This window comes from Gymnoscopelus braueri (assembly GCF_963280865.1).
Source record: "Gymnoscopelus braueri genome assembly, chromosome: 6".
In the NCBI taxonomy this organism is placed as follows: Eukaryota; Metazoa; Chordata; class Actinopteri; order Myctophiformes; family Myctophidae; genus Gymnoscopelus; species Gymnoscopelus braueri.
Genome location: NC_137607.1, coordinates 3,690,387 through 3,704,801, shown reverse-complemented (window position 1 = coordinate 3,704,801; position 14,415 = coordinate 3,690,387). Strand labels below are relative to the sequence as shown.

At 39.8% G+C, this 14,415-nt stretch overlaps 1 protein-coding gene across 2 annotated transcripts; it reads right to left on the bottom strand.

Moving 5' to 3' along the window:
* Positions 1-2: 2 nt before the first annotated feature.
* On the bottom strand, positions 3-13,963 carry LOC308087397 (PI-PLC X domain-containing protein 1-like). Of its 2 annotated transcripts, XR_013933328.1 has the most exons (7): positions 13,674-13,963; positions 11,987-12,123; positions 7,726-7,854; positions 6,982-7,137; positions 4,387-4,570; positions 770-3,120; positions 3-662 (listed from the first exon to the last, which is right to left on the bottom strand). XR_013933328.1 is itself a non-coding variant. In XM_080431202.1 (6 exons), exons 1-6 carry the CDS (start codon positions 13,786-13,788, stop codon positions 2,873-2,875), a joined length of 969 nt encoding a protein of 322 aa, XP_080287328.1. In that variant the 5' UTR covers positions 13,789-13,963; the 3' UTR covers positions 3-2,872. The 2 variants fall into 2 exon arrangements, 1 of the variants encoding a protein (XP_080287328.1); XM_080431202.1 differs by having other exon boundaries at positions 3-3,120.
* Positions 13,964-14,415: the final 452 nt, after the last annotated feature.

Here is a 14,415-nt window from a genome sequence, read left to right as displayed (position 1 = left end):
AATTAAAAAATCAGCCCAATTTAATCTACAAGCCCACAACGCGACGCGCTGTGAGCTTGTAGATCTGCTATTTTTGAATAGCCAACGCAAACAATCTAAAATAACACGGATGCTTTCCCGGTTTTAATGGGTTTTAAAGAAGAAGAAAAAAAATCGCATTCTGTTTAAGACCCATGAAACAGATTTTCTTATTCATTTGAATTGACAGCATTTGAAGGCTACAACCAATCAAAGAAAGTACATAGAAATAATTAAATGCACATGAAATTTGACTGCACTTTACCAACTTTTAACAAGTGACAGTACATGTCCAGTCATACAGGAAGTTGGATGAATCCATATATGTTTTATGAGATCAGGGGCGTCACGGCCATTCACTGTGCGTACCGTACGACGCGACACCCTCACTCTCACAGATATGTGATTTCATACCCCCCACTTTTTGAAAAAATAAAAATTTAACTTTTTTTTAAAATAATAAATCGGTAAAATCAGGCAAAAATAAGAATTAAATAACCTAACCCTAAAACCGAAATAAAGTAACCAAAACACGAAAAAAAACTAACAAAATCCGCCCAAAAAACACAAAATTTTGAAATTACAAAATGTGTTTACATTTGACAGTTACAAATGTTTTTCACGATTTTTCAAAAATAGCAGATCTACAAGCTCATAGCGCGGCACTCGGTGCCGCGCTATGAGCTTGTATATCTGCTATTTTTGAATAGCCAAAGTGTAAAATAAGGGGTATAGTCCACCGAAAGTCCACCCCCCCCACCTTCATAGAGCCTGTGACGTCCCTGGATTAGTTAATGAACAACAACAGAACAGTAATGTACAGTAACTGCACATTGTTACCGTGTGTATTATTGTAAACAAACAGGACGACATAAACACTGTAAGTCCATATTTCACATTTTCACTTTTTTTTGTGTAAACTAATGCCCTACTTCTTATAAGAATGCCGCACAAAAGTAGTGTAAAATAGCTGATCTACAGGCTCACGACGCGCCGCATCGTCACGACACGTGAGCTTGTAGATCTGCTCTTCTCACTATTTCTGAAAGATTTTTAAAGTGAAAGTGCTGAAGTGGCTATTTTTGGTAAAGGTTCTCTTCAGAAAAGGGATGCTAGGGTTCAAGTGGTTAAGGAAAAAAAATATATATAATATATATCACACAAAGATTTGGCGGACCCCCTGTAGTAACTCTGAGGACCCCCTATGGGTCCCGGAACCCCTGTAGTAACTCTGAGGACCCCCTATGGGTCCCGGACCCCCTGTTGAAGACCCCTCAGGGGTTGACACTGAGGTCTCAGAGGCACTTGCCCGTCGGGCAAGTACAGGTCATTTTCTACTTGCCCACAGGTCTTGCCCACTTGCCCGAAAAGTAAATCGTCCTTTATAAAATTATAGGTTAAATTTGAATTACCGTTCAATTAAACACTTATTTCTTTACTTTCGACTTGCGGATTATGGGGCTGCACGATAAAAAAATGTCATACCTCAATATGTATGCCAAATATCTAAATAGCTATGAATATGACTATGGGTTGAAGGTAGGGTAAGTGATATTTTTTGGTTAAAACAAAAAGGGTTTTGTTATGGGTTAAAGCTCTATATTCTGATAGTACTCATTGCTATAGAGTGTTTGTTCAGTAACAGGGGTCTCTCTGTCTCTCCAGCTCTTTGATAGACAGAAAATACATTTCCAGTTAGGTGACAACATTTCAGCCAATCAGGAGAGAGTACCCATTTATCAGCTTCATTTTTATAATGTTCCAGTTCCAATTTTACATGCTCTTTTCTTTGTGTCATCAATTCCAATTTCCACTTGTTTAATCTGTATCCTGTCTGAGTTCTCTGTCCTGATTCAATAAGATTGGTATCCTGACTCGAAAAGGCATTTTCTGTTTAATAAAAAGAGCTGGAGAGACAACATGTGCACCTGCCCGTGGGGCAACCAGATAGCAAACTTCACCTGGCCTACCATCTTATTTACCTGCCCCGGGCAGGCGGGCAGGTGTTAGTGTCAATACCTGCCCCTGCACTACAGTAAACCTCTTATCTCCATATATCCAACTTTTTTATTTTTTTTCTCGTAAATCAACGCCCTACTTGATCACAGTACAGCGTCACACAAAAGCATCAAAAGTATACTTTTGAGATACTTTTGATGCTTTTGAATTTGAATCATGAAAAGTGACAGTTTTGGCCGTAATGAGGTTTCCTCCCCGAACAGAGACGATCGTTACCAAACGGCTAAAGTGCTTCGGCTGTGACCGTGCCGTGCGTGACGTCGTCCTCTCTGTAGAAAGAAGGAAGTCACCGTGTCCAATCAGCTGATCAGATGCTATTTTCTTGGTGTCTTGTGACTAATAATAATAAATCAATGGTACAATGCTCACCACAAAATGATCACCCTCTGGCCCTGTTAACTTATAAAAAAGGTCAGTTGCTACCAGGCAGTCTTGTAGCCTACAGTCTTGTAGGAGTCTACATTGCAGCTATACAGTATTTGGAACTACTACTAATTGACCTTTTTCATAGCAGCAGTATTAGCATAAATAGTTGTATAATGTTAATTTTGTAATGTCAAATTCTCTTTTTTTCTCGAAAATAGCTGATCTGCAAACTCACAACGTGATGTGAGCTTGTAAATCGGCTATTTTCGAAATAGCCGAGTGATAAACTAGGGTTAAAGTGGTTAAACTGATTTTGGTGCTATATTAACTCATTTAGCAGGGGACCCTCTGTCCGGAACCCCCTCAAAGTGGGGTCCATGGGCCCCACTTTGAACACCTGTGCCTATCTATGTCAATATAGCTGTCATGACAGAACTGGCATATTTACAGCCAATCAAAGTCCTTGTATCTAAAGGGTCTTTTTCCTCAGCAGTTTGTGGTTGAGCGCGATGACCAGAGGACAGAACGGGACGGGTCCCACGAAGTCTCCGGCGATGATGTTGAGAGAGTCGCGCTGGGATCCGGGCGTCTGCTCCTGCAGCCACTCCCTCAGACACGCCCAGTTGGTGGTGGTCAGCGTCCTCAGGGACTGATGTGGGTGGACGGCCATGAAGCTCCTCTCAGCCGTCAGGTTCAGACCTGAGACGAACAAGCCCTCTGGGACAGAAACAACAGTCAGCGCACAGTTAGGGCTGTCACCATTTAACCCATTGAGACCTGAAGCCCATTCTACAAAATGTCTTCTAAATCCTAACAGTTTTCTGAAAAAAAAAACATATGTTGCTATGTCAGTGGTTCTCAAACTTTTTCATGTCAAGGACCCCCAACATGATATGTATGTATTTGGCCGCGGACCCCCATCTCAAAATATGTTGTTCCAGGGACCCCCCAGATGTAAAGATTTTGAGTTAAAATGTTCGCTTTAAAACAATATATATTCAAAGGTTTGCACATATTTTCAGGATTTTTCAAAAATAGCAGACATACAAGCTCGTAGCATGGCACCGAGTGCCGTGCTACGAGCTTGTAGATCTGCTATTTTTGAATAGCCAAAGTGTAAAATAATGCTTTTTAGCTCAAATAAAAAAATGACTCAATGGGTCTCAATGGGTTAAGTTGACGATTAATTGTCACACAAATAATTACGATTAACGATTTAATTGTGCGTTTGGCCATTGAACAATACAATTTTAATTTCTGTTTGGTTTTTAGGGTTCATCAAATTACTGACAGATTTAATAATTTCCCAAAAATGGCACAAATGGCACAAATAGCTGATCTACAAGCTTATCTACAAGCAGATCTACAGATCTGCTTGTAGATAAGCAGATCTACAAGCTATCTACAATAGCAAAAAGTAGCAGATCGCGTCATTTTGCTTTTTTAATTTTTTTTATGTCTGAACATTTTTCAACATGGAAACGATTATGACGACTATACTAAAGTAATTGCGATTATCTAAAATAATTACGATTAGGCAATTATGTAACAATTGTGACAGGCCTAGGTATGGGTACATCTCTACTCGTAGATGTGCTATTTTCACCAAATGTTGAATAGGGACGCTAGGGTTCAAGTGGTTAAACTATCCACTATATCATTTCCTAAATCCACAGATCAACGAGTAACCAGATGTGTTTCAGTGACGTGTTGTACTGTGTACCTGGTCATCCCAGGTGTTTCTAGGTGTTTATTCATAGTGTTGTACTGTGTACCTGGTCGTCCCAGGTGTTTCTAGGTGTTTATTCATAGTGTTGTACTGTGTACCTGGTCGTCCCAGGTGTTTCTAGGTGTTTATTCATAGTGTTGTACTGTGTACCTGGTCGTCTCAGGTGTTTCTAGGTGTTTATTCATAGTGTTGTACTGTGTACCTGGTCGTCCCAGGTGTTTCTAGGTGTTTATTCATAGTGTTGTACTGTGTACCTGGTCGTCCCAGGTGTTTCTTCCGGTCCAGGTATGTGATGACACCCTGGGCCGTGGGTTCGTCGGCCCACCAGTAAGGGATGGCCGGCCACAGCTCCTGGTGGCTGACCGCTGCCTGGTCGTCATAGGACAGCAGCACCTGATGACCACATGACCACAAGGTCCTCAACGTCACCGCTGCTTCCTGAAGGAGGAGAGAAGAGAGGGACAATCTGTACGCCGTACGGCAAGAAGAGAGGGACAATCTGTAAGCCGTAAGGCAAGAAGAGAGGGACAATGTGTACACCGTACGGCAAGAAGAGAGGGACAATGTGTACGCCGTACGGCAAGAAGAGAGGGACAATGTGTACACCGTACGGCAAGAAGAGAGGGACAATCTGAACGCCGTACGGCAAGAAGAGAGGGACAATCTGTAGGCCGTAAGACAAGAAGAGAGGGACAATGTGTACACCGTACGGCAAGAAGAGAGGGACAATGTGTACACCGTACGGCAAGAAGAGAGGGACAATCTGAACGCCGTACGGCAAGAAGAGAGGGACAATCTGTAGGCCGTAAGACAAGAAGAGAGGGACAATCTGTAAGCCGTAAGACAAGAAGAGAGGGACAATCTGTAAGCCGTAAGGCAAACCACAAATACCACTCAGGGGGAGAGGTTTCCAAGTTCAGAAACTGGTCCAAAATAATGAAAAGGAAATACAAAGTAGGAAGCTCCTCAATTGGACGACGACAACTATACTACTACTCCTCCTCCTCCTCCTCCTCCTCCTCCTCCTCCTCCTCATAAATAAATAATACATCAAACACAGCTAGGGTAGAAAGGGTTAGTTCACCCCCCCAAACATTTTTTTTTTCTATGGATTAGTCACCCCATGGAGACTTGAATTCATGGATATTTGGGATTTTTTTGTCTCATTCCTAAGCCAATAGTTTGATGACCAGCGGACCGCTAGGCAGCGGTTCCCGTAGGAGACACAAAGGAGACTCTTTGTGTCTCCTACCGGAACCGCTGCCGGTCATCAAACTATTGGCTTAGGAATGAGACAAAAAAAAAAAAAATACCCATGAATTCCAGTCTCCATGGGGTGACTAATTGATAGAAAAAAAGTAATTTTGGGGTGAACTATACCTTTAAGTGTCTTGCTCGGGGACACTACGACACGTACAGTATGAACCGGGGACTTTCTGTTTCCCAGGCGACCTCTCTGCCCACACAGCTATGGCCGCCACCATGCCCCCCCGCCCCCCCGCCCCCCCCGCCCATGGCTGTTATGTGTTATTCGTGCTGCTGAAGAAGTGAACTGGGTCCAAGAAGCAGCACTTAAAAAGCCAGGACACACTAGAGCAGAATGCTGTCTGAAGTTACACTGCAATTAAACATGCAGGCACTTAGCAGAGATGCTCTTATGTAAGATCAGAATAGATGGAATGAACCCTAGTCAAAAAACAACAACAGGGTAAATGGTCCAAAGTAGAAAACTATTTAGTGCTACAAAGAAACTAGGATAGCGGGTAATCATCAAACGTGGCGTATGTATAAACAACGTGCTATCTAAATAACATGCTTAGCATTTGTGGTCAAACAAAGCATATCCAAATAACAAAACACAAGATACTGTATATGTTGAAGCGACCAACATTTATCTGCATAGAATAACAAGCATCTCAAAACATAGTCAAACAATAAAGTGATAGGCCACAAGGAGGAGAGTGGGGTGAGGTGGAGTCTGAAGAGGTGAGTATTCAGACTGCAGCAGAAAACGTGCCTCTGGCTGCACCTCTGACTGAGGGGGGAGTTTATTTCACTGATTGGGAGCCAGGAGGGAGAAAAGTCTAGGACACTTGGATCCATGGCTATAGGGTGTCGTAAAGAAGGGATCGACAGATGTCCTGTGTGTGCTACTGGGCAGCAGTGTTGATTTCGTCGACTGAAACTATGAAGAAAAATGTTGGTCGGCTACCTTTTTTCACTCGAGAAAACTAGATAAAAACTAAGCTATGATGACTAAAACTAAGACTAAATATATTGCCAATTTCGTCAACAAATAAAAACTAGACTAAAATGTTAGAGAGAGACTAGTGGAGAAGAGATCCAGTAGAACTACAAGACAAGTCATTTTATGTTTGGTTGCAATCAGGTGTTGCGCTCTGAAAATAGGAGATGTGAAAGCTCACAACGGGTCGTGCTGCGACGCGTTGTGAGCTTGTAGATCGGCTATTTTCAGCATGCAACCAAGTGTAAAATCAGCCATTACGAGCACCATCAAGGCACCGCCAAAATACGTTTTGGTCGACTAAATCAACTGTAGATTTAGTCGACTATAATCTTATGATATTTAGTCGACTAAAACTAGACTAACAGTATAACATTTCAGACAAAAACTAAAAGGAATTTGATTCAAAAGACTATTACTAAAACTGAATCAAAATTTGCTGTCAAAATCAACACTAATGGGCAACCATAGCTGAATGGGTAGAGAGTAGAGAGACGCTAGGGTTCGTGCTGCTGGAACTGCTTGAACTATTTCATCTAAAGATGAATGAAAGCAGGAGACAATCAAGTTGTACCAATAACACTTTGACAAGGAGTAAACTCACTTTACGTGGACAGAGTTTGGAGCCAAAGAGTTTCTTCAGAGACTTAATGAAGGATTGATGGAGCTGGTCGCTCAGTCCCTCAAAATGGCTGCAGGCCAGAATAACAATCTCCTTTGGGTGAGAGTCCAGCCATGACTCCACTGATGTCAGGGTTTCCTACAAAGACATGACACATGCGACATGTTTATATTTGTACAATTCATGTAAATACAACCTGCAAATGGAACAAGTTATTAAAATCAATGTATACATTGCAAAAGTTAATCAAAATAATCAATGTAATCGATTATTTAAAATTATGTTATATTATGCTGGAATAATTGGATTGGTTTTGTTATATTAATGAATAAAAACAATTGATAACAAAAAAATATAATTCATTTTCTAAATAATAATCGATTTTGAGGGAAGATTTAGCTTTTTTCACAAATTTTAGTTTTTTTGTTGAAAATAGCCAATCTACCTGCTCACAATGCAACGCGTTGTGAGCTTGTAGATCTGCTACTTTGGCTATTTTTGTGTGACACTGTTGTATAACAAAGTATGAAATATTGCTTACGTGGTTATAAAAAGTAAAAGATTTGGGTCGATTTGTTGATATTATATAAAGTCAAACAAAGGATTAAAAACACACGCTTCTTGAGTATTTGATTAATCGAAAAAGTAATCGATAGAATAATCACTAAGAAAATAATAAATAGTTATCAATAGTTGCAGCTCTCATGTCTAAGCCCCTATACTCACCAGAACTGTTAAATACGTGTAGATGACGTGTGTGAAATACAGGAAGCTGGATGACTCGTCAGGTTTCTGTGCGATGCGAAGGTCGAAGTAGCGAATGCCCATTGAAAGCTGCTCCACGATGCTCTTATCCTGAATGGAGGAGAAGCGTTTAAGAAGTAGAAGAAATAGGTTTAAACTGCGTATTGTTCCATTCAAGGCTGTTAAACTGCTTTCAGGGCTGTTAACTCGCTGAGGAAGGACTCCCAGCATGAACTCAGGGATGCACCACCACGTTATCGTTCTGTTATTGTGCTTATAGCGCTGGTTCTCACAGAGGGGTCCGGGACCCCCAGGGGGACCTTTAGGGGCCTGTAACTCAGAGAGTGTACAAATGGAACCAAATGGACCCTTGCGGGTCCATTTGGTTCCATTTGTACACTCTCAGAGTTATGGGGGGTCAGTGTCCTTAATGCATACCAAACTGGGGGTCCTTGAAATTAGAACATTTGAGAAGCCCATGTATAGGCTCTGTGCATAACTGTAGACCCAGGTGTCCAGGAAATGGTATGTATACCTGTTTCCTGTTCCACACACACATGAAGCTGTCATAATGTGTTTCCGCTTTCCGGTTCAAATCTGCTGCCAAACCAACAGTGGTGTAAAGTAACTAAGTAACTAAATTTACTTAAGTACTTTTTTAGGTATTTGTACTTTACTTGAGTATTTCCAATTTCCAATACTTTTACTTCTACTCCACTACATCTCAGAGGCAAATATTGTACTTTCAATCCACTACAATTATTTGAAAACTTACTAGTTACTTTTCAGATATAAATTATTATATTATGAAACATACATTAACCCTTTAGCCCTATTTTGTACATAGGCTATTTGAAAATAGCCGATCTACTTGTAGATCGGCTATTTTCTAATATTTTTGTACTTTTACTTTTGGTACTTTAAGTACATTTTGATGCCAATACTTTTGTACTTTAACTCAAGTAAATTTTTAATTCTGGACTTTTACTTGTAACAGAGTACTTCTATATTGCAATATTGGTACTTTTACTTAAGTAAAGAATTTGAGTACTTTTTCCACCACTGAGCCAATCAAACAACTATGGTGACAGTGAACTGGAGCCGCTATGCCACCTTTGTAAAACGGGAACTTGTACAGTTATGCACAGAGACGAGTGTTGTGTGAGGGAATATGTGTATGAGGGGAATTTGTATGTTGGGGTTATTGAGTATTCACGGTTCGGTTGATACTTTTTCCAACAACAGAAATGTCCCTGTAATTTATAAAAACTACATATTTTTTTGTTTAAACTTTGAACAATACCCCAACTTCGAGGGCAGTGGTTCTCAAAGTGGGGTCCGTGGACTCCCAGGGGTCCTTGAGGGGGTTCCAGGGGGTCCCCAGCAAAATCTGTGAATATAGGGCAATCTATCACTGTAACCCTATACACATATAGGCCGTTTGAAATGTGAACTTTTTCATTGCACATTCCGTTTCGAAGCGGGTTAAAAACAAAAGCACCGTAGAAGCTAAATATACTGTTCACTATTAAAGGGGAAATCCACCCATTTTCAATATTTAACTATGTCATTAATATAGCATAAAGGAGTTGTGTGGAAATAAGAAAAAATTAAAAAAAAAATTAACATTGCAAAAAAATTTAACATTGCAAAAAAATTAACATTGCAAATTACACTGTGATGACTCATCATGGTGTAATTTGCAATGTTAATTTTTTTGCAATGTTACATTTTTTTGCAATGTTAATTTTTTTTTTAATTTTTTCTTATTTCCACACAACTCCTTTATGCTATATTAATGACATAGTTAAATATTGAAAATGGGTGGATTTCCCCTTTAAGGAGGTTGAGATGAGAAAAACAAGCGCTCCTCTTCCCCAACGCGGCGCTGAACGTGCGGTGGTGTTGTTGTGAATGGGTTAATGGAGCACCAGCTTAATATGTTGGTGTGAAACTCTGCCTTTTAGTTCTGCAATAAAAACACACACATTTCAATTAACCCATTAGGACCTGGAACGCATCTGTGTCATTTTTTATTTGAGCTAAAAAAAATAATTATTTTACACTTTGGCTATTCAAAAATAGCAGATATACAAGCTCATAGCGCGGCACCGAGTGCCGCGCTATGAGCTTGTATATCTGCTATTTTTGAAAAAACTTGAAAATGTGTGCAAATCTTTGAATATATATATTTTTTAAAGCGAACATTTGTAACTCAAATCTTTGCTTCTGGGGGGTCCCTGGAACATTTTTTTTTTAGATGGGGGTCCGCCGCCAAATACAAATAATTTTGGGGGTCCTTGACATGAAAAAGTTTGAGAACCACTGATATAGAAACGTATGTTTTTTAGAATACTGTTGGGATTTAGAAGACATTTGTAGAATCGGTCTCATGTCTCAATGGGTTCATTCGGGCCGTTCTGTTCGGTACAACCGGGTTTGGTTCGGTCTTTTACAGCCCCATGAGTTCCGCTGGTTAATGTGCATGTGTATCTTATAATGTGTGTATTTGGCCCTGTAACCGTGACAACCCCCTCTCCCATTCCCCTAACTTAGAGCATATATCAGTCAGGACTAGTGCAGCTGTTCCGTCTGTCTGTCACCTGGTGTATTGTCCTTTCATAAGGGACTAGTTAGACCTGTAACACGTGTCCCAGGGGAATTCATGTCACTTCCTGGTAGTTCCCTATGACTCATAACTGTACCTTTATGTCATACTGCAGTGGTTGGTTCTCAAAAGTGGGTCACGACTAAGGCTGTTATAACATTCCTCAGAATACTGGTCTTAAAAATGGGCTAATATTCAAATATATTCGAATATTATTATTATTTATTATTATTTATTTATGTTAGACTTTTTTTTAATGTTTATTCGATAGGGACAATACAAAAAACAATGTATCAAGTGCTCGGATGCAATAGAAAATATATTTTGTTTGTTTTTATAACTTGATACATTGTTTTTCATATTGTCCCTGTCAAATAAACATAAAAAAAGAATCTACGAATCTACGAATCTAAATTTTTCCCCATATTCGAGGAAAATTCAAATATCAAATATTAATTTACCAGCCCTATGACATATAGTCTCTGTCGGGTTACTTTTCAGGATTACGAGCTTGTAGATCTGCTATTTTTGATGCTTTTATGTATCACTGTAGGATCAAGTAGGGCTTTAATTTGCCAAAAAAACACAAAAAGTTAGAATATGGAGAAGGGAGGTTTCTGCCTCCGAACAGCCAACGTGAGGGTCCTTGACATGAACATATTTGAGGTCCACCACATGTACCTGGGTTGTAGCCCATCTGAATATGACAGGTCTGGTGAAACATTAGCCCTGAAACATGACTGTCATACCATGACAGTCATGGTGCCGAGTCCCCCCGGTTTATAGCGGTGTTCGATGTTTTTACATTGCCAACTCTCACATGTACATAAACGTTCAGATTTCAAATATAAAGTGCTTACCCCCGAGCCACGGATGTTACAAGGCGATCCGGACCGCGATAAGTACCCGTATCTCCCGTATTGTTCAATAAAAAGCATTTTAATCCCATCGCCGGCCATTATTATTATTTTTTGGTAATGTATCAGAGTGCAATACACCTCCCAACCATTAGTGTCGCATGGTTGAAAGTATCGGAGACAATTTGGAGAAAATGGCCGGCGATCGGATTAAAATGCTTTTTATCGAACAATACAGGAGATACGGGTACTTATCGCGGTCCGGGTCGCCTTGTAACATCCGTGGCTCGGGGGTAAGCACTTTATATTTGAAATCTGAACGTTTATGTACATGTGAGAGTTGGCAATGCAACAAAAATCGAACACCGCTATAAACCAGGGGGACTCGGCACCATGACGCTTGTACTGTATACAAGCGTCATGTGAACCATGGCTAGTGAAACATGTACCTGGGTTGTAGCCCATCTGAATATAACAGGTCTGGTGTAACATGTACCTGGGTTGTAGCCCATCTGAATATAACAGGTCTGGTGAAACATGTACCTGGGTTGTGGCCCATCTGAATATAACAGGTCTGGTGTAACATGTACCTGGGTTGTAGCCCATCTGAATATGACAGGTCTGGTGAAACATGTACCTGGGTTGTGGCCCATCTGAATATAACAGGTCTGGTGTAACATGTACCTGGGTTGTTGCCCATCTGAATATGACAGGTCTGGTGTAACATGTACCTGGGTTGTTGCCCATCTGAATATAACAGGTCTGGTGTAACATGTACCTGGGTTGTAGCCCATCTGAATATGACAGGTCTGGTGAAACAGTGGAACATCCCGTCCATGAACCTCAAGGTGTCAGACTCAGACCTGAGCAGAGGAGAGTTGAGGTCCAGACAGTAGCTCATGGCGTCATGGCTTCCTATAATATGAACAACAGATTACAATGAATTAAATTAAAAACCCAACATTAGATTCATGTCATTACGTTTCGTGTGGTTTGACAGTGATGGAAATTAAATAAATTAAGTACTGTACTTAAAAAAAAAAGGGAAAAAAAGGAAGTCTCTCTAGACGAGATTGAAATCTCGAGATTTCAATCTCGCCTAGAGAGACTTCCGTTTTTTGAACGTCAGATCTCACAAAAAAACACGTTTTAAGCTGTGGCGGACCCGGGATGGAGTTATGAAATTTTTCTACTGTACCATTCATCCTAAGATATCATAACATCATAGAAATGGTAAGAAAACTGTGGTCCAAAATTCAACCTTTAAGTACAATTGGAGTATTTCCAATTTCCAATACTTCTACTCCACTATGTACATCTCAGAGGCAAATATTGTACTTTTACTCCATTACAATTATTTGAAAACTTTAATTACAAGTTACTCTTCAGATTATGATTACAAAACACACATTAACCACTTCAGCCTTATATATACTTTAGCTATTTGAAAATAGCCGATCTACAAGCTCGCAAGGCCTCGCAACGTTACGTGACGCATTGTGAGCTTGTAGATCTGCTATTTTCAAAGATGTTTATACATTTTGGAAACTTGTGAAAAGGGACATTCTGCACAATGACTACTTTACTTTTGGTACTTTAAGTATGTTTTTTTCAAGTAATTATTGAACACAGGACTCAGTATTTCTACATTGTGGTATTGATACTTTTAATTAAGTACAAAATGTGACCCTACCTACTTTTTCCACCACTGGGTTTGCTTTTACCAAAAACAGCATGAAAACTATAACCAGTAGTGGAAAAAGTACTCAAATGTTTTACTTAAGTAAAAGTATTAATATTGCAATATAAAAATACTCTGTTACAAGTAAAAGGCCTGTGTTCAAAATGTTACTTGAGTAAAAGTACAAAAGTATTGGCATCAAAATATACTTAAAGTACCAAAAGTAAAAGTACTAAAATGTTTGAAAATAGCAGATCTACAAGCTCACAACACGTTAGCTTGTAGATGTGCTATTTTCAAATAGCCTAGGTACAAAACAGGGCTGAAGGGGTTAATGTAAGTTTTATGATACAATCATTTATATCTATAAAGTAACTAGTAACCTAAAGTTTTCAAATAATTACAGTGGAGTAAAAGTATACTATTTGCCTCTGAGATGTAGTGGAGTAGAAGTAAAAGTATTGAAAATTGGAAATACTCAAGTAAAGTAAAAATGCCTCAAACTTGTACTTAAGTACAGTACTTGAGTAAAAGTACTTAGTTACTTTACATCACTGATTAATTTGGAAAAGCCACTATAGTGTTAACTCATTCAGGCTGGACATATATACCAGGTATAGAGAGGTGTGTAATAATGGACATATTTACCAGGTATAGACAGGTGTGTAATGGACATATTTACCAGGTATAGACAGGTGTGTAATGGACATATTTACCAGGTATAGACAGGTGTGTAATGGACATATTTACCAGGTATAGACAGGTGTGTAATGGACATATTTACCAGGTATAGAGAGCTGTGTAAGGGGAGTGTCCCACAGATCCTCGGGTAAACGTGTCATCCATTCTTCATTATTTTGATTTGTATGATAATCCATGTCCTCTAACAAGCGTCCCATCCAGGGTTAGGGGTCTAAAGGGTTGGTTAGGGTTTAAACATGGAGGCTAAGTTGGTTTCTGTGGATGTTGGATGGATTTTAACTGCTTTTTTACCTCTGCACAAGTCAGTCAGAACAATGGCAGACGAGACGACGGCGATCAGGTGTGAAGAGTGACTTTTACACAGAGACACAAAAACGTGGACTCACTGTTGTCATTGTTAAGAAGAAAGAACATGCCTACCTCCTTCTGGGAACTAAGGGACCGTCGCACAAGTATGGATCAGAGTGCAATACACGTCCCAACCAATAGTGTCGCATAGTTGAAAGCATCGAAGAAAATTTAGAGAAAATGGCTGGTGATCGGATTAAAAAGCTTTTTATTAAACAATACGGAATATAAAGGTACTTAGACCTTTTGCGGCTCAACTTGTTACATCCGTGGCCGTGGGGTTCAGTACTTTATATTTGAAATCTGAACGTTTATGTAGATGTAACTGTAAATGTAAAAAAAGAATTGTAAATCAGGAAGTGGTTCCATGACGCTTGTGACAGATGAGCCATGGCTATGGAAGCCCATTTCCGCCATAGTGATGGCAGGCAGTGCAGTGGTGTAAAGTAACTAGGGGTGCGTTCGGAAATTACGCA